At 43.3% G+C, this 24,743-nt stretch overlaps 1 protein-coding gene across 1 annotated transcript in view; it reads right to left on the reverse strand.

The window, feature by feature from the left end:
- The window catches only part of nphp4 (nephronophthisis 4), a 152,233-nt gene that overhangs the window by 114,926 nt on the left and 12,564 nt on the right, over window positions 1-24,743 (reverse strand). The window contains exons 3-6 of the mRNA XM_079273341.1: window positions 16,296-16,465; window positions 15,317-15,381; window positions 6,280-6,429; window positions 3,996-4,132 (exon numbers count right to left, since the gene is read on the reverse strand). Coding sequence (XP_079129467.1) covers window positions 3,996-4,132; window positions 6,280-6,429; window positions 15,317-15,381; window positions 16,296-16,465 — 522 coding nt within the window. The remainder of the gene's footprint in view (window positions 1-3,995; window positions 4,133-6,279; window positions 6,430-15,316; window positions 15,382-16,295; window positions 16,466-24,743) is intronic.

The following is a 24,743-nucleotide window of genomic DNA, read 5'->3' on the forward strand; positions in this document are numbered from 1 at the left end:
TCAGCCTTGGGCGTTTTGTTCTGCCTGCGGCGTGGCATCGGTCCTCGCCCGCTTCTCTGCTCCTCTTCTGTGCACCCAGGTCTTTTGATCACAGGCCAAGATGCTACATCATTCCTGACAAGATCTCAGGCCCTTTCACGAGGAGTCATTTATTTTATTGAAGATATAGGTGAACGGTTGCTACAGGTCATTTGAGGTGGTGCAGCCTCTGGCTTCACTCAAACTTGGGCAAAGCAGACATGTTCAAGCAACCCTGAAGATGAACAGTGTTAGTTTCTTTGAAACTCTAGGTCAGCGTGTGTTCTGTAGAGGTTCTAGAGTTCAAATCAGCCCGTCTGCTCGTTAGCGTATGCTGTGAAGCTTTGCAAAGTAGCTGTATTTCACATGAAAAGCACATCAACCAGGGCACAGGCTGAAGAATATATGGGAAAGTGGACTGTAAAAAGAAGCCACACTCTGTGATAGTTTGTCGAGCTAAAAATAGCAATACTTATGGGGAGATTATGTGAAGACCATATGTCAGACCAGCAGCCAGCATAAAGGATTTGTCTCATGCTGTACATTCATCCGCCACCCCCATTGCTCTCGCTTTTTGTCACTCCGCTTCTGCCTCGATACCAATTTAAGCGCAGACGAGCTGGCGTGGAGTCACGAATGCGCACACACACACACACACACACACACACACACATGCTCCCTCACACCGCGGTGAAAGTGAGTTGGCAGGTGAGGTGTCAGCATCACTTCAGAGACAGCTTGATGACAATCCAGCTGGAGTCACACTTTTTAAAAGGTCACACAGAGATCACACACACTTTCTCTGTCTGTCTCACTCTCTCTCTCTCACACTCTCTCTCTCTCACACACACACACACACACACACACACACACACCCTTTAATTAAAAGCTGCAATCAAGCTGACTTCTGCATGTATTAACACCTCTCGTATTAACACGTCTCGCAGACGAGAGAATGTCGTCATTGCGCTGAAGTTATAAAAGTCTGGAACATTTTACTAATCTACACAACTTGTGAAGACCTTTAAAGAACATCACACAAGCGAGAAACAAACAAAAAAAACTGTGAACGCCAAAATGAGAAAACAAAGTTGTGTTCTACTTTCCATCGTTTCTAATAAATGAGGTAATATAGTGTACCCACAACTTATTTACCAAAGGGATTGTCCAGACAATCTAAATGTCTGGACAAACAGAGTCCATGTTGACAGAAGCTCCTCAGGGAGAGGACGAATCCCGCCGACAAAATATGTGGATGTCAGTAAGAATGACTGGACTATTATGGTGAACATTTCACCTTCACATAAAGCTTTCACGTTACCAGTCAATCTACATTCACACCCTCGCCTATAACCATCATCTCTGTGCAGCGGCACCCTTAGAGACACGCTGAGGAGCTCAGAGTAGAACCATGCTCGTTCGTGATTGAAAGGAGCCAGTCCAGGTGGTCATATATATATACTACCCAGTACCCATACGAGGATGTCTCCCAGATACCTCCCTGTGGAGGTAGTCCGGGAATATCCAACTGGGAGGAGAAGTGGGGGTCAAACACAAAACACACTGGAAAAGATTACACATCACGATTACACTTGGAAAGCCTCGGGTTCCCACCAGGAAGAGATTTAGGATGTCACTGGGGCAAACTGATGTCTGGTCTACTTTGCTCAGCATACCACTGTGATCCAGGCAGTGGATATAGATGGATGAATAGATAGGACTGTTCACTTTTTCTTTTTTCTTTTTTAAATCAGGCATACACAGGCATATAGGAGACAAGGCTTCCTTTATGCACCCCAATGAATATGGGGCTAGCCAGTGCTGTAGGGGGATTTCTATTGATGCCTATTTGTCCTCTGACTCTGTATTTTTACAATATATCATGCTGTAGTAGTAGTAGTAGTAGTAGTAGTAGTAGTAGTAGTAGTAGTAGTAGTAGTAGGAGGAGGTAGAGGAGGAGTAGTACTATTGATAATATCTGTCAAAGGTCTTTGCCAAAATGCAAAACCCTGGTCAAAGAAGAAAACCTTCTCAGCCCCACCATCAGCCCCTAGAGGCGTTAAAGGTTCTTGTCCTGAGGGTGGTGCTGGAAGTGGGGCTTGTACCTTTGGGAGTACAGATTATGCCTCAATAAATTTAATGGCAATGTGCCTATTAAATTAGGATTTTTCCTGTAAGCCCATTTATTAATTAATGTGGTTTTTTTCCCCTCTCTCTCTTCTTCTTTTTCATGGTCACATAATCTGCGCTGGGTCCTTCTGGAGAATATTGCTGCTTCTTTAACATGGCCTTACTGCACTGGTGCAGGACAGCATGGAAAGTTAAGGCAGGTAGATAAGGGTCTGAGGGTGGCCCGAGGCAGAGTCAAGTATACACAGTATCAATAATATACGAGAGAGTATAGAAGAAAAGGGAAATATACATGAACCAGCCACCAGCACCCTGATTTTGTCCTGTTTTTGAATTATTTATGTAGTTATGGAAGCACTTCCATTCTGCCGCTTCTTTTTTTCTTATGTTCAAAGGTTCCCTGTGGAGATATAGACCTCTAGTGGAGCTGTTTTCGTATCAACAGTCCCGCTTTGTTTTATCACGAGGATGCACATACAGGCGCACGCTGCCAATGGTGTCACTCTACTCCACTGATCAACAGGTGGTGGTAATATGCTCAGAGCGCCAAACAAGGCAATGAAGAGAACAATGCTGGATTAAAAATACTTTATGAGAGAGGGCATGCACCCGACAAGCCGTGCACACAAAGGCAGCTAAATTCATAACCTCTGGCTGATTAAAAATGATGATCAGACAGACCAGGAACCAATTTACAACAACATGTTATGGAGGTTTGTTGCCGACAAAGAGCACGTAGTCCAGAATGAAAAGCATGCCGTGCCCTTCCTCTATCAATTATTTCTTATTTTGAAAACCTTGTCAAATGTTGAAAGGTGGTGTGAAATATATCAAATGTTGAAGAGCGTTTGTGTGAGTCTTAACACATTTCTGCACAGACTTTTACATGCAGATTCTTTGCTCATCTATCAACATAAGCATGTGAGCTCACCACCAACACTTCCCTCACGAAAATGTTTATGCCGTCATTCATCTTGGTACACTTACAGTGTAAATTTACACGGTAGCGGCACGAGTGCCGACCATTTGCTCCACTTAATAAACCCTAAACACTCCCTGGATCCCCCGTGTTTGAGTTTGGGGATCTAGCCCAGCAGTATCAAAGAGCAGCGGGGAAAAGATGCGGAGTGACAGCACTGTCATATCAATTCTCACCCCTTCCAAAGACACATCTCACTTTAGGCTCAAGTGGACAGATAGGGCCTGTGCAAAGCCACTGTACAAATAATTGCGAGTGCATAGTTGCACCTGTCAAATGCGGTTAACCGTCTGGGTTTCCCGTAGACAAGAAAAAGGGAAGAGAATAGATAAGCTCCATTTAGTTTGGGAGGTGATGTGCCTTAAATTGCAGTGGCAGCTGTAAAGGGCTCGTGCTTTGCACACTGAAGACACGGAAAGTGAGATAAAGGAAAGCATCAGGCTGGAGAGAATAATCTTGGCAGCCATTGAGGCCATCGTTAATTTGAGGAGCGTAGTAAACCGTTAACTCAGAAGGATGAAATGTTTTCGGCACTATGTATTTGCGTTTTTATGGCACAAAACTATGAGGTGACTTGTTTTTCACTTGTAAGCACACCATATACATTTGAAAGGAAGTAGGTGTAAGATGTAAGATAATGAAGAGACATAACTAAATCCCCTTCACCTTGTATGCGTAGCAGACTTTATAGAACATCTATTCATAGGTGCACAATTCAAATGCCCAGACCGTAGAGACACTGCTTGAGAATATGGATCAAAGGATGATTGGACGTGGTCGCGCGCATGTCGAGGCACTGTCGCTGTCCCTAATGCGCCGTATGCACGGGCTATCAAGGCTGTGCGTGCTAACGGAAGCCTGGCCTTACTGTGTTGTGGCAGTCGGCATTGATCAGCTGCAGCAGCTGGCTCTCGAACTTCTGCAGGGACGGCTGGAGGGAGACGGTCAGTCTGTTCAGGGTGAAGGGCAGCATCTTGAGCAGCTGAGGCCGCAGCAAAGCATCTCCTGTTGACATGAACATACAAGCATATGACATGTCAACACGGCATGACATTTGCATGATTATTGCATATTTAGAGCTCTCCTGGGTCTAGAATAGGATTCCTCTTCCTGTGGTTTGTTCATTTTTATTTGTTGAAGCTCAGACAACGTCTTCTTCTCTTACGGCTGCTGTGGAGAAAAAACACCATGTAGTGTAATAAATGTATGAAACAAGTGGTGAATTATATTTCAGTATATTCCTATTTGTGACCCATTCACAAAGTTCCATGACATTCGCCATCATCCCCAGAACATTTATCAGGGCACCGCAGACGTTCGAGAAACCTGAGAGAAGAGAGGTCAACTAGAAAATGCATGGTTTGATACAGTGTTATAGCCACTTATGTGTGTGTGTGTGTGTGTGTGTGTGTGTGTGTGTGTGTGTGTGTGTGTGTGTGTGTGTGTGATCATATAAAGTGAGCTGAACTTTTTCACGTTACTCACTTCAAATGTTATATACTCCTTGAATATACAGTTACCATTTTGTCGTTTGTATTCTTTTCACCAGGCTTGACGTATTGTGATATTTCATACTGGGTGAGGAGACGAACTCCCCCTTTTTTTGGCAGCAAATGGTTACACAATCAACCCTTGCTCTTTGCTTTTGCATATATTTAACTGCAACTTTTCTCAGAGACAGCAGCTCCATCTAAATGACTGCTTCGTTGATTTGTTGTAAGCTGCCTAATGCCAACAACTAGGATATTTACACCACAGACGAGGACACCGGTACTTTGTGTCAAACAATACAAAAAACACTGTTTACATCTTGACGCGTGGCGTAAACTGAATCGGAATGGATTGGAGAAGCTTGGACGCCTGTGAGGTCCACAATCACCCCTTTCAGACACAACAAAGAGGAAAAATAGACAGCGTGATTCTAATCTCTTCCAGAGTAATGTAGCCATCAAGCGTTTCATTGCGGCCCTTGTCTCTGGAGCGCAGAGTTGGACTGTTCTGAATGCGGCATGAATATCAAACCGGTGGCTGTGGTCTTAAAAAGGCAGCTTAGGTCTGTGCTGCTCACAGCCCCAGAACATGAAGAGGATTAGCCGGCTAGCACACCTCCCACTGACTCCCAATGATTATAGCTGCGCACTGTCAGACTTCATTACATTCCCCCTTACAAACTTACTTTCTCAGTACCGCAGACATTTCAACATCTGATAGAACTAAGTTTCCAAAAAATGGCCACTTTTAAGTGTCATGATGAATGTCCTGTTTGTTGTCTTGGCAGTTGGAGAAACACAAGTGAGCAGCTGCAGATGTGTGTTTACCTGGTAAGTGCTGGAGGTGTTGATGAGCCATGTCCTATTTTGATTAATCTAGCTTGAGGTTTGATGGCCTTATTGTTCAATTCAAATTTGTAACATCTGTACAGTGGAAGAATCAAAAGGAGCTCCACCATTGATTACAGAATCACTGAATACAAATATGTAATTAGCTGCACAGTGAACACACACTGACTGTTTCCATCAATATAGATTTGTTTTTGTTCTTGCCTGAAAGAAGTATGTATTGAACGAAGGAGTGAATACAAAGGACGACACACTGAACAAAAAGTCAGATTTGTGTCAATGGATAAAAGCCCCAAATCCTGTAAAACACAAAGTCGGTACCGCTACCTCAAAACAGAGACTGACAGAACTAAGAAGCGGTTACCTTGTAGAGCTGCAGTTTGTGCCGAAAAGGCAAATAAATTAAGGAAAAATGTTAAAGAGACACAGGCTACATCCCACTCACACATGAGCTGTTAACAGTACTGAATCTAGTTCTAAAAATCAAATGTGTTTGAAATAATCTTGATGAGAATAATACGGATGCCACTCGATCCGAAGGTAAACAAATCTAATTCTAATACTAAATCGAACTTCTGATGCATTTCATCAGTTTTCATCTTATCCTGATCATTTATCCATCTTTACATTATTCCACAATATCCACATCTAGGAGTAGCACAGCTTCATTACAGTCGTCTAATCTTGCAGACTGAGGCCGTCCACAGAAGTTAACTGTGAGTCAAAGATCTTAACATATCCTAAAACAGCATCTGTTATTGTAGGGGGAGCGTACTGCTCGTGCTCTAACCTTCCCAGTGGTGTGGAGTTTACCTGTTGGAGAAGCTGCAAGGCCGGGAATGTTCTCATTCCCAGATATAAGGACATTCTCCGGCAGGAGGTGCATCACGGAAACCAGCGCAGGGTGGTTTTTTATCGCACAGTCCAAATGTGCTCCATCGATCGTCTTCAGGAGACTGCTGTCTGCAGAAAAAGATATACAACGCATTTATGCAGAACTGTTTCACATGCATTTCATGACAAACTTAGCAAACCGCCACTCTGAATACAAACGAGTTCGATACGATACTTCAGCCCGCCGTCATCCCCAACACACCCAAAGAATCAATCTCCTTGGCGCTTCGGAGTCTAAGATTTCCCCAAAAGCAATGAGTCACAGACAACATGACACCAAACACGCAGACCATTTTTCAATACTCCATTTGGGCATTGGTGACCTAGGTGCAATGTTCCATTACGCTGCGAGCATCGTTTTCCGGGCCTTAAACTGAAATGACAACCATTCAACTTGGAAAAAAAAAGGGCGCTCCTCCGGAAGAGCGGTGCAGCGTAGATGAGGCGCGAGGCATGAGCAATGTGGTTGTCATCGTTCAAGCAGGTCGTCCAATGACAAGCGACGCCCCGCCATCCCAGCCATTAACGCGAAGCGCAGACTATTCGGAAGGTGAGCAAAGTGGTGTTTGATGCGCTGCATATGTTGGCTTTCTTTTGTCGAGCCTGAACAGCATCACAATCTTTCACTCTGACGGGGGGTTAATGATCGCACCTTCAAAAGCATCAGCGACAATCAATACAGGGCGCTTCATTCACCCCCATAGGCTGCTGTGACAAGGTGACGGACAGTGGCACGGTGCTGGTGTCTGAAAACATTGCGAGTGTTGCTGATTTCTGTGAATTCATAGGTGTGTATGCAGGGCAAAGGTATTCACTACTCAGGAACAAAATACTGTTTCTATCTGCCGACGACAAGAAACCCAAGAGAGCCTCCAGAGAAGCCATCCTGCTGGCTTCAGGTTGTTTGGAAGACTACTCATCTCCAGCATGACATCACATGACATCAACCTAAAACGTGCATCAAAGCGACACCAGGTCTGTTTGAAATCCAAGGAAGAATCAGGATTATTGACTTTCCCCACCACAGTCACCACACCCCCAAACATTTTCAGGAAAATATGAAACGAGAAAAGACGAGACACACTTAAACACCACAAGACACTGTGGATCCTCTGAAAGAGTGCTGGAGTGATGTGCATTTTGACATTCTGCAAAGGCTTGGAGACGAGATACCAGGATTCAAGCTAAATCTGAAGAAGTTCTGAGTTGCAGCAAATATAAATACATTACACCATTTTTTCACTTTGTTTTACTATTGGTGTTAAATTATACAATCTTGTCTTCAGACAATCTTACTTGGCTGTAAAGGACATTGCCTGACAGAAAATACAAGTCAATAAAGCCCAAATTTTCACATCTAACCCAAAATATAGACAGACTGCACGTGCTGACAAACGTGCAAACACCTTCATGTGTGCTAACATCTTGAGTCATGTAGCCATCACTGTCCATGTCCACGTTTTAGAGAATATCTGGCCTTCAGTGTACAGCAGATAACCAAGCGCCCTACCAGCCATCAAAATATACATCACCGTTCGAATAAAAACTACCACTAAAGTAATCCACACCATTTGTATTAACGATAAAACTATTAACTATATGCTTTTAAAACATTAGTGCATTTTTCTGACTGCCTTACGAACTTGAAAAGCAAGTCTATTACCTGGAATTGATATTCAGATATTGGAAACGTCACAATGAATTTCATTTTTAAGACGATTTAAGACATGACGTTACGCTTCAAAACAAACCGGTAAATCCATCACTTACACGTTTATGCTCCGAGATTTTTGCTCAGAAACCGCAGAAGTAATCGTTTTACCAAGAAAATAAATGCAGTAACATAAATGGATCACAGGGGGTTCAGCGGAATAGCAGGAATAAAAAGAAAGTTGATTCTATGTTGAATTTATTTGAAATAAATGGTATCTTAGAGACTAGAGGGAGAAATACATTTATGTTGTTAAAGAAGTTATTTTTTAACGACCGTTCCTGCTGTGGACTGCTTTTCGTCAATTTCCATGGAAGAGCCAACGCCTTCATCTTTAAGTCAACGAAAGAGGGATTGAGAAGGAAAGAAGATGATGGAGTGTGTTGCCGTGGTCTCCTCCCTTTCCATGACTCATCCCAGCCAAACCCTTTAACTCAGTGAACAGTCAACTTACTACAAACTAATTTCTTATGGGTAAAGCTAAAAAAAAAAAGGAAAATGGTTTGGGGAAATCTCTGAGGCTGCAGCACCACATCGACTCTGTTCCACAAATGTTCTCAGTGGCGACAGCAGCTTTGGTTGAAAAGGTGTTTCTCACCAGAGACACAGAAGAAAAGTAGGGTGAGTACGAAGGGATAAGCAGCGAGGGGGAGAGAGTCAAGCACAGAACTTTCTTGACACAGATGCTGCCAAGGTGTCGGCAACTTCTTTCATCATTTATTTCTTGCAATTCATTATGCATCAAGCTTGGGTTTCAGTCAGATGCGGCGCATGGATTAGAAAACTACCCCAAATTTCCTGACGGCAGCGGTGTCGTACCTCAGAGTCATGCTGAGCAGCATCTTGGCAAGAGATGTGAAAATGGAAATGTTGATGCGCATGTTCCACTCATTTCCAGACCGATTTTTGAGGCTGATACTGAGAGATATTTTGGAATAGAAACACCTAATATGAATATATATCAGCCAATATTTCATACACAAGAACATGTAACTTAAACATGCAATAATTCCTTTCAATTTAGTTATTAAAGAATTATTACCAACATATGCACTGGAACATAATAAAATGAACTTGCTCTCTGGTGGACAAACCATAAAATCTCTGTGCCGTTTCTTTTTACCTTTCAGCAGACATGCAGATACATGTATATCTGCAATTGCTAATATCAGCCAATATTAACTTGGTGAGAACGTTGATGTAAAAATAGGAATAAAGCAGCGCCTTGGTAACCAAATAGTTACAGTATAAGAATAAGAAAGCAAAATGATCTCTTCCTTGTTCAATGAGGGGGTTTTGCCGCTTCAGATACCTCCACAGCAGTACACAGCAGTACACAGCAGTATCTTGGTCTGTTTTAACAAAACTGTTGGTAGAAATGGCTTTGAAGATCTGGGACTTTGAATCAATATCAATCTCAAATAGAGATCTGGAACACACACGTAAAAGCACTGTTTAAATGTTGTAAAGCAAAGTTTGCCCCGTCGCAATATGAGCCTAAAGTGGAAATGTTCCAGGTGGAGGAGCCACAACAGGGGTGGTTTAACTTCATTACGTTTGTTGGAAGTTTGAAGTTCACCCAAACAGCAATAAAGCTTGGCGTAGGTGGTGAAAAACAAACACTTACGTGGGTTGCCTTTGAGTCAGATATGCAAGGAAAACCCTTTTGAAGGCACCAGTAAACCTTTTTATCTTCGCCACAGGATTTGTTTTGGTATATCAGTGAGAGCATTTGTCATGGCATTACCTCTCAGTCCCCCCCACACACACACACACACACACACACACGTACACACAATAAATTGATTCATCGTGGTGTTAATTCAAATTAGGACATGCTAATGCGAACACAATGTACCATCTGTTTGTCCTCCCATCACACCAAGAGGACCCCAGAGCAGCCCTCCTTCCTTCTTCGCCTATTTTTTCTCCTCTCTGCTCCTTCCCCTTTCCTCCCAGTTGGTCGAGAGGAGAAGCTTAGATCAAGCCAATGAGCTTACTGCCTCCCTTCGTGCTTGTTTCCTCCTCCCTAAGACTTTCAAAAGCCCCACGGCAACTTCCTTTCCTCCATCTTCTCTTCTTTTCCCATTTCCTGCCTCTTGACCCCGACTCCAGCTCTGTAAAATAGGGATGCTTTGACTTCTCTGCCACACTATTTCTTCCCTGGTGCTCCTTTTTCTGTTTCAATTCAGGCCCACTTGTCTCCAATTTATGTTTCAGCATTTGGGTTTTCTCCATTGATCTTACACTCGCAGGTTAAAACTGCGTTTAACCTCTAAGTTGCTTTCATTTTCTTCTGAAAAGTGAGAAGCATGTTTATCAAAAATGCCTCCTTTTCAGAGCCATGCAAAAAGCTTGTTTGTGTCTTGCTTTTAGCTGCACCACTTAGTATCTTTGAATCAGCCCAGTGGCTGTATTCTCTCAAATCTCATCTGTCTATTTCATTATGTAATCTGGTGACAATCATGACAATTATAATTAGAGTCATGAGAATCTACCCATCCCATCCCATCCATTCCCATTTGTCCACCAAGTTAGCAAACCCTCTCTACTCTCCTCCTTCCTCTTCATGTATTCATGTTTTATCGCTCATTCATTGGCCCATGCCAAAGGGGGGTGCGCGCGTGTGTGTGTGTGTGTGTGTGTGTGTGTGTGTGTGTGTAGCTCAGCCAGTGGCATAGAGCCCTAGGCAGTAGAACATAGAAACATGCATTGTTTGGCAGCCATGCACCTACAGTATATACCCTGCCTGACCGCACTCACACTCTGCCAATTGCATCCCCCTTCACACACACCACACACACACACACGCACACACACACACAACGACATGCCCTGGCAGTGAGTGGCACTTCTCTGCAATGATGGCGGGCTCTCAAAGCTGGCATTGTCATTGCAAAACTATGGACTCTGTTGTGACAGAAATATGGAAGATCTCAATAAATGCATCCATTAAAATGACATTTCTGTATAAACATGCTGTACAATTGCATGTAAATATGAGTCTTTCTTGCTGCCCTTATACACTTCTATGACTTTAACATGGCGATGTTTTTACGTGCCTGTTTAAACGATAATGCCGGCGTTATTCTCAATATTTCTTACCGTCAACAGATGTGTTCTCCACCCTCGTCTCTAACCTGTAGAGGTGAGAATCTCATCTCATGATTCAATTCTAAACCAACAGATCCCTTTTAACAGCAGCCATTGTCATAGCTGGGTAAACACAGGTGTCACGGATGAAATGAATTATGGTCTCATTCTATTTTGTGTGTCGCAGCCATTCCGGTGAGCCAGCATGCACGACACCAGAGCAACTCCTGAATGGACCAGGGTCATAATTAATGTTGTCAACACCTGTGTGTACCCTGCTTTTGGGTGCACCTGAATGATGTACTCGTGCACCTAAATGAAAACGTTAAGATGCACCAGTGACACTAAAGTAGGTCCGGAGCCATGTAGCGCTTTTCTACCTGAACAGACAAAGCACTTTACACACCCCGATGTCAGCAGAGGTACTTTGCACGGCGCTGGCCTCGCACACTTGGGATTCGGTGACTTTGCTCAGGCGCGGCTCTCTAAAGTAGTTGGCACTAGTGCGATTCAAAATGTTGTCCAACTGTTCTAAGTAATGAAGCTTGCTTGGAAATTGAATCGTCTCTTTTCTATTCGGTTTTCCAATTAACTAGTTCTCTTTCAGGTCTCTGTGTGTGTGTGTCGCCCAAAACAACCGTGTTTACCAATTGTTTTTTTCTGGAATGAAAAAACGTTGCCCTTTTTTGCCATTGACATTTTAAAAAACGGCACTGTCGGCAGAATGGTTCCAATAGATGTGGTCTGGTGTGAATGTGTAACGTGGCCTGGGTTGACATAAATTATTATCCCCGTCCTGTCCAGTTTAAGAGGTGAAAGACTCATTGAAAGCTCACCTTGCACTACAGCGCGCCCTGAAAAGTAAAATACTTTTCTAACGTTTTCAAATTCTTTGTAACCCCAATATGCAGTGTAGCTATGTGTAAAATATGCTATGTTACGCATGTTGCATATGGGGAAAGTCATGCGGAAAATGGTTTGGCCAGCTGGGAATTGAACCGGGGACTCATTCTTGATTGATTTCTTAGAAACTGAGTTACCACAAGGTACACTCTCTATTCATTCAGCCGTCTTTATTGTGAGTAGAACCCAGTGAACTAATTTTCCGTTGGACAATTCTCAGTGGATCGTGAAGACAAAGACGTCACTTCTACCGCGAGCAGCGGACAGAACGTTGACCTACCTGTGTCCTCCAGAGGACGGAGTACAATTACTGGCCTCGGAACAGACAAAAAGCCCCATTATGTAAATGATAGGGCTGAGGTTTGTTTGATCCTCTTATACTAGTATACCAGGAAAGTTCATACAGCATGAACACAGCATACGCTGAAGACATAATTGAATGCCCCCGAAGACACCGAGGGACGAACACTAGCTCATGCTAATCAATAGCCTGCTGGTCAATATCAGCTTCTTTCAAAAAGTTTTTCTCAATGATACAAAATCAACTAAATGTTTGAAAGTTATTATGGCCCAGAGTGTGACATTCAACAAGAGGAAAAGTCCAGATCTCAGATCTTCTCACACGAACAAATCAAAACACAGTCTTACAGAAGAGCGCTCTGCCCGGCCTCAAGCTGTACGTATGAGGCCGTCTCAGAGAAGCTGCTTGGATCGTGTTCACACCAACATTTGCACTGCATAACATTTTTTTTTAAATCAGCCTCCTCATTCAATAAGACCTCTGTGTGGGCACAGCCCAACACAGAGGTCAGCCCACCGAAAAAATAAAACTTGCTGGTTCTCAACTACCTGGAACAACATTCCCACACAGACACGGCCCCTGCTGTTTCACACCGAGGTATTTCCGATACAATCACGTTCACCAGGTGGCATTTGTCGTTGTTCGTCTTACGTAACGTGAGCCGGCCTTGAGGGCAGACGCCAAAGAAGATACAGGGAGAGTAGAGATGACCTGTATGAGAGTGGCATGCTGAATGAATGCAAAGAGAAAGTGTGTGTTGCATCTGTGAGGGACAGTGAATTATAACCCACATCCCTGAAGTGTTTTGATTTAGTTTCTGTCTGCATCTATCTGTTCATCGAAATGAACTGAAACCAAATGAGCTCAGTGCACCGTGGCTGACATGAGAGGAGAGCCGGCCACGCATTGAGATGAGCCACGCAGTCCGTTTTTGTACTTCGCTTTAAGGCGTCCGCTTGTTTTAGGACTATGAGGAAGCACACTCTACTGCAATGATGATGGTGGGTTGGCGCTTGCTATGGCATTAAAATGGCAGACGTGTGGAGATACAGCCGTTTATAGTTTAAATTCATTCACTTTTAGTCAATCCATCTTTCAACCCTTTAAACTTCATTCGCAGCACATCAAGAAGTCATGAAGATGTTGTTTTTATCCGGAGCAACGGTATTTTCAAAAAAACAAAGTCGGGGAAACTGAATAATGTGGAATCTGTAATGAATGAAGGATGAAAACAACATCAGCTCCCGGGGGCATGTTTCCTCATTATAATTTGTTCACACAACGACACATGAATGACCACCATGAGGAAATGTACTTATTTCACGCCAGCACAGAACAGTTTTAGACACTTTGTTTGTCTCTACAAACTCAGACTCACGATGATTCACATCAAGAAGTAGATACAAGGACTGCGTGTTGCTGTCAGAGTGGATGAGACGAAAAGTGGCACAAAGAAGAAAAAAAGGGTTCCGTCCATAAAAGAGCCGCAAGAGTGGCAGCAATATGGCCCTTAGAACAAAACAAAAAAAGCAAACGTTCCACTAAACAACAGGCATGTGGTTAATAATTCAGCGAGTGTAGGAGTCCGTTTGAGAGAAGGGTTTCTAATATCCATGTGACATGATAGCCAAGGCAGGAACTCTGGCTCTCACTGGGCACAGTGCTATTCACACTGCGAGACACTACAGTGTTTTGTAATTCATAGCCGTGGTTTTTAGGCCAAGCAAGGACATATCGAGACCAACCCCGAGCTTCAGCGGCAAACTCAATAATTCAGGATTTATTCTCAAAAGCACAAACTGATACAAGTCTGATATTAAACGATAATCCAATCAGCAGTCGTGAACCACACCCCGCAGCCAGACGAACAACCAAAACTGTCAACCTCCAGCAGGGAGATCCACAGTTAAGGTAATTCAATCAGAAGTAATAGCTTTCTTCATTACCTGTTCATTGCATATGTAACTGTTCGGCATCGTGCAGAGTGTGAGGATCTTTAAAATCACTCTGGGAGCTTTTGGACGCAGCTTGCATAGAGGCGCTTAAAGAAACATATTGCGAAAAAGTACACCACAAAAATAACCGAAACTTGCCCTGAGGAGAAAAATACGATGGGATACATTGACCCTGGCTGCCTGGGACTACTTTCATTTCAGGCCAAATGCAAGGGGCAAGGTGTTGGCTGCTTCAAATGTGTCTTTTCTCTCTGTCGGACATCTCCGACAGCTGTAAGGTTAGACGGTCCTTACATGCAGGTGACCCGTCCCTTTGGGATGGGACCTGGCAGAGAATTCAGATACTCGACAGAGAACTCCTCTTTGTGTCATTTCACATTGTTGTTTTCCTCCGACATTTTCATTTTATTGTTTTCTCTCAGCACTGGTATCTCTTTTGGGGTTTTCACACAGAATATCTGTTTTTCTTGTCCTCGTACGGTTCGTTCTGGGAGTTATTCCAAGTCAGTGAGGTTTTAGGACAGCGGTGCCAGCTTAGCTGGGTGAGACAAATTAAATGTGTTGCTCGTCAATCTACTTTATTTACGATATCTCATCAAAGCATAAGCCACCACTCTGATACTCTATCATTTTACTTTGATAGTAGCTAACAGATTAATTCTTTGCCAAAATAAATTGACACAGCAGGGCCACTACCCCATTTCGGATTACAGTCTCCAAAGGTTACACCTGACATAGCGCCTCCAGACTATATGAAGTGGGAGTGAATCATTGGTATGATATTTAATTTGGAAAACAGCTCAGCCTGCAATAACATAGCAAAGAACAGAAAAGAGGAAACATGGCGTGGCCTGAAAATACATACAGTTAAGTCCCACGTGCATTGCGGCCCTCTCATCTTTTCCTGTTGCATTACTCAGGGGACAAACACTTAAAGTGGGTCAGCCTAATAAATACTTACAATACATAGTATATAATAAAAAAGCTCCTTACAGTCAACGGTGTCCCTCAGGAGGGGATGGAGGAGACTTCTTGGTGATCCATGGTGTAGACTGAGCCTATAGGAGACACATTGAGAGCAACCTGAGTGACTGAATGAATGAATGCAGCTGGAGCCGCCATCGTTTCCAATGGGTTGAAGGCTGTGCCAGCTACATTCAATCCTAGTGTCAACAACTGGTGTCTGTTAGGTTTGTGCCCTCTGGTTCCCGCCTCAGACGACCATCAATCAAAACTAACAGATATAAATTCTCGAGCAGCAGATCCCTGATCTGCTACTACCTTATGAACCATCCCGACCCCTCAGGTCGGGATGGTTCATGTTGGGATGACTCTGTTCCCAGAGTCAGAACTAAACATGGAGAAGCAGCGTTCAGTTTTTCTGCTCCACATATCTGGAACAAAGTCCCAGAAAGCTGCAGGTCTGCTGAGACCCTCAGCTCATTTAAATCAAGATTGAAGACTTTTCTGTTTGCTGCTGCCTTTAATTGAACCACATTCAATTCATATATTAATCAATTTCCTGCATTTTACTACTGTATTTTATTTCTTACACTGTTTTTTTAATGTTTTAATGAATGTTCTTAATTGTTTTTAAATCTCCTTTTCTTTTGCCTTATGTTTTGATGCTTTTAATGGTTTTATGTGAAGCACTTTGAATTCCCTTGTTGTTGAAATGTGCTGTATAAATAAACTTGCCTTGCCTTCATACCCTCTGACATTTCACTGCTCAACTCTATAAAGTACAGGTAGCAAACATCTTCAACCATGCATTTTCTAATATTGTATCTTTTGCTACTCCATGTGTTCACCTGGTATTTATGTGTAGTATGGCAATCTTGCAGCTCCTGGATGACATTCAAGCAGCAACTCCCCCCCCCCCCCCCTCAACACAGCCACGCCTGTCCTTCAACCATCTCCTCATGATGAACCGAATTAATACCTGGTGTGTAATTAAGGATGGGATAATCACCTTCTGTCCCCATCAGCAGCCTGAGCCTCTGGCCTGTTGGTAAAAAGTTCCAGGACAGTGAAGCCTCGCCCCAGGGCCTGCTGGGAGCCATCTGGCCTGGGTGACAACGACACCACCTCCAGGACCACTACTGCGCTGGGCAACCGCAGAGACGTATGGAAATACAGGACCTAAAGGAGTCATCAAACACACAGAGAGGATTTACGTTATCCAACCCACATCTTTGATTTGTTCAGAATGCAGCTTGGATTTTATCGAATGCCAATGCTTGTGATCTCACCCGGAGTACATTGAATTACATACTATACTATAAAAACAGCATGTTGACTGTCACAGGGAAGTGACACATAAACAAGAACAAGATGGTGCACAGTCCCACGGCCCTCAGCTTGGCTTTCAGCATCAACTCTTGCTGACAGTTTATGGCTGGTCATCATACGTGAGAGGATCCCTCACATATGGCACTGGGCCTCTGAACACCTTGGCTGAAAATACCATAAAGACTGCACTCATTTTCACCAGGTTTGTCGGATTTTTCAACAACAACAAAAACATGCGCAATTGGAATAACTTCAAAGAACAAAAGGAGAAGAATAGGAAAAGGATGCCACAGTACCACAAACCTATGTTATTGTATCCATGCATTCCAGATGACTGGGATCCTGAATTAACAGAATTTGTCTCCTGATGTCATATGAAGTCACCACTGTCAAAGGCATATTTCTTTAATCATTGTGAAAAAGGTAACTGCTCATAGCAACCGCTACCAGAGCTCAAAAGGAAAAAGACATCAGCAGAATGGATACGTTATTCACTGTTGATTGGTTCGAGGAAAAGAAAATACCCCCTCCCAACAAGACATGATGTCAGGCTGAATGACTGAAGTGAAACGAAACGGCAGTTAATTCTGATTAATTGCCAAAACGATTGTTTGGCTCCATTATTATTGTCGGGTTGTATCTGTGACTTAGAAAGATTAACAGAAGGCGTTATTCCATCCAATTGTTGTGCTGCGTTTGATCCTCTGCGGTCATGCCACACACGTTGGTGTCAATCACCATATTGCAGGTCTGGAGAAGGAGAGAGCCACAATTTCAGAGGAAGACAGTCGGGTCTTTTGGGAGCCTGTTTGTAGTCCGTGCCAGGTAGGTGAAATTGTTTACAGACTCTGATCTGCCACTCAAATAGGAAATAATAGCCTACCTACAGCCGAGCCGCACTGATTTACATGCACAAAAGGCCTGCATATGATAAAGGGACCCACGAATTATATGTGATCCGTTGGTCCCCGAGCACAATAAAGCTATAGTTATTATCTAAAAGCCATAAAGAAGAAGAAGATGATAGTGTCAACAAAAAATGGCATTAGCAGACATGAGCTACCTTGAAATACAGAGCCAATTTCTCCCAGCCCACTGTGGCAGAGGCTGTTCGTCTTCAAACCCCGGCTATCAGCCACCACAGAGCAGTCCATTCAAGTTTAAAACCTCTGAGGCGTTCCTATTTCTGCCACATCGGTCTTTTATCTCTGTGCAGGGCAGGTTTAAATTACTAGTGCAATACAAACGCTGCAGAATACAAATGAAAGACGTGGGAGGCGAAGGTACTCGTCTAGCCACGGATTGATTTAGTTAAATGTCTTGTTTGCTTGTTTTCATACATTCACCGGACTTTGCCAAGGATTCATGAGATTCACAAATTAGCTCATGAAAACGGGGTTTGTCTGCTAAGACGAAAGTCTGCTGGATGTGATTCAACATCAGCAAATGTTTGTGAAGGATTTATCAACACGGGCGATGAGACAGAACGGGATAAGTAACAATGTCTGGTCACTCAACACAGAGGCTTCGGAGTCTGTGAGGACAAAACTTTCAACTGGAACTTTTAGGGAAAAGTAATTTTATGAAATCTTAACACAACATCTCTGTTCAGATCTGACAACTGACTCATTTCTTGGTAACGGTGATGCACAATTTCTGGTACAGAACATGTATTCTGTGAGTTTGCGCAGCTTTGAATGCAGATAGACAGCCAAGCAAACGCTGGCTGAGCTGGGAAAGGTAGAAATATCCCCCAAGATGCATGTCATTCAGTGTTCATGGCCTGAAAAACTTTACTTTCCCTCAGCTTATTTATTCCCTCCTCCAACCTTAACTCCCAAATCAAAGCCTCATCTGTGACTGAACTTCTCTTGAACCTATCCCAAGCTGTATTAACGAGACATTCGCCCCTCCCCCGTGATAACGTGGGATTTGCATTGTGGTCCCCAGCCTCAGAGCGATCCAAACGTGGACATTGTTCACGACGGATTTCCAATTCAAAAGGTAGAATTTCTTTTTCATCTGCCTCACTGCTTTGATATAGCTCCAAATTGATTCCGCTCCAATCTCAGGAAAAAAATAATAAGAAAAAAATAAACACTGTCCCCACGGACCAAATATCTCTCCAACTCGATTTGTAATGATTTCGAATTTCAAAGGATGTAGTGAATGCTCAAGAAGACCACTATCACTAGTGATGAATATTTTGCCGACAGACGAGCTGAACTAAGGATAAAATAGTGTTTTTGATGAAACATTTTTTACCTAAATTCTCGATACATGAGCTGATTGGTAGGGTTGCCTTGCCTTCATACCCTCTGACATTTCACAGTTAGATTTAGTTGTGTTTTAGCTGTTGACACAACTTGTTGATATATGCCCACAAAATTCACTTCTGTTGGCGCGCACCTTTCTTCAAATCCTGTCAGTACACATTCAAATATTCGACAGTTCACTTCAGTTTGCCTGAGAGAAAGCTCAAAATGTGCCCCTGTTTCAAGGCCAACATAAATGACGATACTTTTCCCCAGAACTTTACGTTACGGTAATCTCATGAGATCTCGCTCCTTCCCGACGCCACAGGAGCGCTGCGAGATGTCATTGAGAAAACAGCTTGCATCGGCAGCAATGCCAGGCGCAGCATATGTCGGACCTAATGGGAGGTTATAGTGCGCAGCGACTGTCAACAAAGCAGTAATCGATTCTCGCAGGGGTAAATATCCACCCCCTCCCCACACACACACACACACACAACTTGAGTAAAGAGGGGCTAACAGCATTGTGGCGACATTAAAACATCATCAGCACAGAGGCATGGAGCTTGAAGCCACTGTCACTAGCAACAACCAGCCTGTCTGCAGCTTCTGTTTTTTTTTTGCTGAGACCCCTTTGTGGGTGACAGAGAACCAAACTATGACACAGGAAAGTAGGCAAATGAAAGAGAGCGGGAGCTGCTGGGAGATGTAAACCAGAGAGCGGGAGAGGATTGTGGTGGTGGTTCTGCTGTGAATCGCTTCAGATCAGTCTCACGGTGAACTGGTTTTAGCCGGTAGCAGGTAAGAACTGTGTCCTGGTAAAATGGTAGAATGAACTTTAATCATAATACCTTGAGACAAAAATCATGTTGTGGGGTGAGAAGGGGGACATTTAATAGACAATCTAATTATTACATAACATAAATACAGAGAGAAAGTAAATATATATATATATTATATATTAGTACTAAAGCTGACTTATTGTCTTTTTAAAGTAATTACAAAAACTCAGTGCTTTGCAATCCATATAAAACTTGCTTTTGGAAAATCTGAATACAAAAACCTGTGTAATAGCTTCATAGAGTCGATTTAGTGGCTGCTGGTGCGAAACAAACAATTATGAGCCTCTTATGGTGCTCTCAGACTGTAGAAGCAGAGGCTAATTCTTCCTGCCCCCTCAAGGTGGTCATTCAAATGTCTGACTTGTGGGAACTGGGCGAAAACTGAAGGGGGGGGGGGGGCACTCACATGGCAATGCACAAGAAGACGAAGCGGCTGCAAATGAGCATTGGTTTCTGCATAGAGGTCCAGAGCAGCTGGGGTGTAATTGACATGGGCTCGGTTGTTTGACCCCTGGTGTCCTCCCAAAAGAAAAGCAAACGGAGCATTTCTATTGAACCAACATGCCGGCTGGGAAGCTGGGAGCACTGTAGCGTCAGCTACCTGGGACTTAGATAACAGGCCTGTGTTAACTGTTCACATGTTATGCATGTACCTGTATGAATGCATGTGACCATGTGTATAAGATGAATACAAGCTGACGTAATACAGCATTGAAAAAGCTCACAATACACGCATTTACTGCATTTTAATTTAGTGTACATGGAACTGTGAGCTCTTACTGTATCTACTGCAGTTGCTGTGGACCTTTGGCCTTCACCCTGGTATCTTGTTGTTCAAAGCAAAAGCTCAGCTCATGAAGTCCTACGAAGCTAAACTATGAAGCGCATGCACTCAGGAAGATTCTTGGCTGACTTTGATGCTAGTTTTGGCAGCATGACCAATGCCTGAGGTGCAGGGGGAGGAAAGTGAGAGGAAGGGAGAGTGTTACAGTAAGTCATTTGACAGGCTCAGAACCAGCGGGTATCAGCATCACAAATCCTCGCGGTGTGAAATTCTGTGACTGTCACCAGCATAGGAGAGATGAGAGATGACGGTGTGGGTGATAGAGAGGCAGATAAAATGACAGGGATGGAGGCTGCAGGCTCCCTTATGACCAATAATGTCGGTGGGGCAGGTCGGACTGAGTATGCATATGTATGACAGTGGAATCAAATCGGTTTTCAGCAAGAGGGCCTCACAGGTCGAACACTTTGGACATGATGTGAAGCCGACCTGTGGAACAGCTCACCAAAACACACTTCTTAATAGCTTCACTCGCTGTTTAAAATTGTCTGTAGTCTAAAATAGACCAAAAAAAACAGACCGCCAGAATGGAGGATAATTAATCTCAAATAGAGAGAAAACAAATGAACAAACAGAAAAGCAATACACGTCCCATGAATCAATGTAAAGTACAATTCCAAAAATAAGTCCCAATTAGTCGGAATATAATTTGGACCCGGACAAATTCAGACCTCTGAATCACTGCCACCTTTTGGAGCCTAATTTAGACTCAAATAGTTCTGCTGCCGTCATCATTGCTTTGCAGGTGGGATAAAGAATGGAGACGTCATATCCCTGAGTCAGACTCAGTAAGACTGACCCAAATATGGTAATGGCGAAAGGGTGGAGGGGACTGAAAGTAGCTAAACTGGTTGTTGTTAAGTCAGAATAACGAGTCTTAAAGCAAAACAGTTTCTTTGACCAGCATGAAACATGTCAGTCACTACCGGTTGATCAGGGCAAAGTAACACCGCCTCCCAAAGAGAAAACGTTGAACTTAAACACGAAGTCGGACGGATTAATGAAGGGAAGCCTAAATGGCAATTAGTCTGATAATCATACTCTGATGCCCGGTTGGGTCTCAGTTACTAGGAACCACTGTATCTAAAGCATATCGGGTCTCATTCACTAATATGTCCACTGAAATGTGGACATTTCACATTGAAGAACGGCGCAGACCGAGCAGCAGTTTCATCCCTTGCTGAGTGGGTACATTTGGATCCTTGCAAAAAATGATACCTACATCTTACCATTACCAGAATACACTCCTGAACCTTTACAGACTGTATAAGGAGGGCCATTCTGCAGGGTCAGGGATGTAGAAGTGGACGAGGCAGCTTGTGAGAACCTGAAGCATGACAGGGTGAAAAAAAAAGAACGGGCAGAGTAATGGAGCCGATTGAGAAGTTGAAGGCACAAAAAGGTGTTCCATTCTATCACCTGAGTGACTGGTGTGAGGAGAAAGATAGGCTTGGGCTGCAAAGAATGTCTCCCCTGAGTGATTTGATGTAAAAGTTAATGTCAGAAGGACCAAACGGAAAGAAACAGAACAGGTGGAGGACTGGGAAAAGCTGATTTATCGGCCAAAGATGAGAGGACTGCAGCAATTACTGGAGAAACAGCCCAATTAAGTGGAAGCCCTCCAAGGACTGAGGGAGATAGTGATGCGATTTCTATCCAGCAAAGACTTTCATCGACCAGCGATTCTCACTTTTCAAAAATCTCCAACTGAGGCTATTTAAGACTACGGATATTTTTAAATATCTGACCAACCTTTCATTGTCGTTGTGAAGGAGGCTGGCCAGCATGGGTACAACTGAACCTCAATATATTGTATAGATACTTTTGTCGTACCAATCGAAATGTGTCCATAGTGCCAATAAGTGAAAACTATCAAATGTCAAGATTTGTAATCTGGTTTACTTGTTGCTTGATTTGATCGTTCCTGATTTAAATCGAAATGTTGGATGGATAACTGCACCTAGTAGGTATTCCTCACAATTAAAAAAGGTACAGAATCAAAACATTGTGATAAACGTAGGTATAAGGCAGAAGACTCAAACATAAAAATCATGTACAGTAGTTTCCTAATGTGTGGCATTAACATTTTGGGTCTTTTGTAAAAATGAATTATACCTGTATCGTCCAAGATAATTCAACATGCGTTTCCACTGTGGGGTATTCAGTCAGTTTTCATCATCAACAGAATGTAAACAGGGTGTCAGTAGATTTGGGTTGACACAATGCAAACAATGTAAAGCGTTTCTTTGTAGAAAAGTGTGACAGAAATAGGTTGTTGATATACACTCACCGGCCACTTTATTAGGCACACATGTTCAATTTGCTTGTTAAGACAAATTGCTAATCAGCCAATCACATGGCAGCAACTCAATGCATCTAGACGTGGTGAAGACGACTTGCTGAAGTTCAAACTGAGCATCAGAATGGGCAAGAAAGGGGATTGAAGTGACTTTGAACGTGGCATGGTTGTTGATGCCAGATGGGCTGGTCTGAGTATTTCAAAAACCGCTGATCTACTGGGAATTTTCACGCACAACCGTCTCTAGGGTTTACAGAGAATGGTCTGAAAAAGAGAAGATATCCAGTGAGCGGCAGCTGTGTGGATGAAAATGCCTCGGTGATGTCAGAGGTCAGAGGAGAATGGGCAGAGTGGGTCGAGATGATAGAAAGGCAACAATAACTCAAATAACCACTCGTTACAACCAAGGTATGCAGAACACCGTCTCTGAACGCATAACACGTGGAACCTTGAAGCAGATGGGCCACAGCAGCAGAAGATTACACCGGGTGCCACTCCTGTCAGCTAAGAACATGAAACTGAGGCTACAATTCGCACAGGCTCACCAAAATTGGACAATAGAAGATTGAAAAACCTGGTCTGATGAGTCTCGATTTCAGCTGCGACATTTCAACCGCATCCCAATGTCTTCTTTTCCTTTCATATACGCCATCTGTGATGCAAAAGACAATACTCTAAACATTATTCCACTTTGGTTCGCAGGTGGGAGGCCAAACGTTGAGCATAGAGCACAACATTCCTCATCTTCAGTCAGATTCTGACTGAATGAAGTCCAGCCTCCTGCTGCACTGGCTCTATGTCCGCTGTCTCGCAGCACTCGACCTATGACTAGTATCATGGCTGACCATCTTGCTCCACTGCAGCAGCAGCAATTACACGTCAAAGCCACACACACTCCTGGGTGTTTCACTTACCTTTTGAGCCTTGCCTTGCTTCCATTTGCTCACAAAAATCAGTGTAACTCTAAAAGCTTTTCTACCAGTTAAGTTGCGTGAGTGGTGAAGAGATGAGTGGGAAAGAACCAGTGTGTCTAAAATTGACATTTTGGTTTGAGGATGGCACAAGAGATAAGAATTGAGTCACTGAGTGTCGAAATTGGAAAAGATTCAGTGCCTGAGGTGCAAAGAATGTTCAGCTAATTTCATGGCAATCTGTCTTTCAGATATATATAAAAGACAATCTTGTTTCTTTCAATATAAACATAGATCAAAGCTCTGGTCATAGGGGATTCTGACCTGTTGATGGTGCTAGAAACAATGTTGGGGTCTTCAGGGGACACCCACCAAAGATTATGCATAAAACAAATGGGATGTAGTTGTCCAAAGGGACAACTTTGGACCGTCTGATCATCCTCAGAGCCCACAGAAGGTAAATGTATCACAATACCAACTATGTGTTTGAATCCAACTGCCATCAGTCTGAAAACACACCGTTAATACCTGAAAGAAACGGGCAACTCTTTCTCTCGACATACAACACAGGGAAGACAGACACCGACCATGATGGATAATGGCTCCAGACATGGCTCGGGTATAACGGATGACGTTAAACTGACTAAGGTCCTGAAGGCAGAGGGAAGATTGACTGTGAGTTACATCCGTCCTGGCAGGTTATAAGCCCTGTATCATAGCCAAGGCTGGTCTGAGACAGGATGAGAAATCAGATGAAAGAACAGTAGTCGTGCAGAATGCACACAATGAGAACCTCCTAAACACCACAACTCCCATAACCTTTTCCCTAAATTCCTCACTTGCCTTGAACAACAAAGCACGAGAAGGACTGAATCTCTTTCTTTCTCTCTATCTCAATGTCTCTCTTTCCCTCTCTACCACACACACACACACACACAGGCAATGCAGAATTATAGGGACAAGCTTACTTTGTGTGT

This window comes from Melanostigma gelatinosum, assembly GCF_949748355.1.
Source record: "Melanostigma gelatinosum genome assembly, chromosome: 8".
In the NCBI taxonomy this organism is placed as follows: Eukaryota; Metazoa; Chordata; class Actinopteri; order Perciformes; family Zoarcidae; genus Melanostigma; species Melanostigma gelatinosum.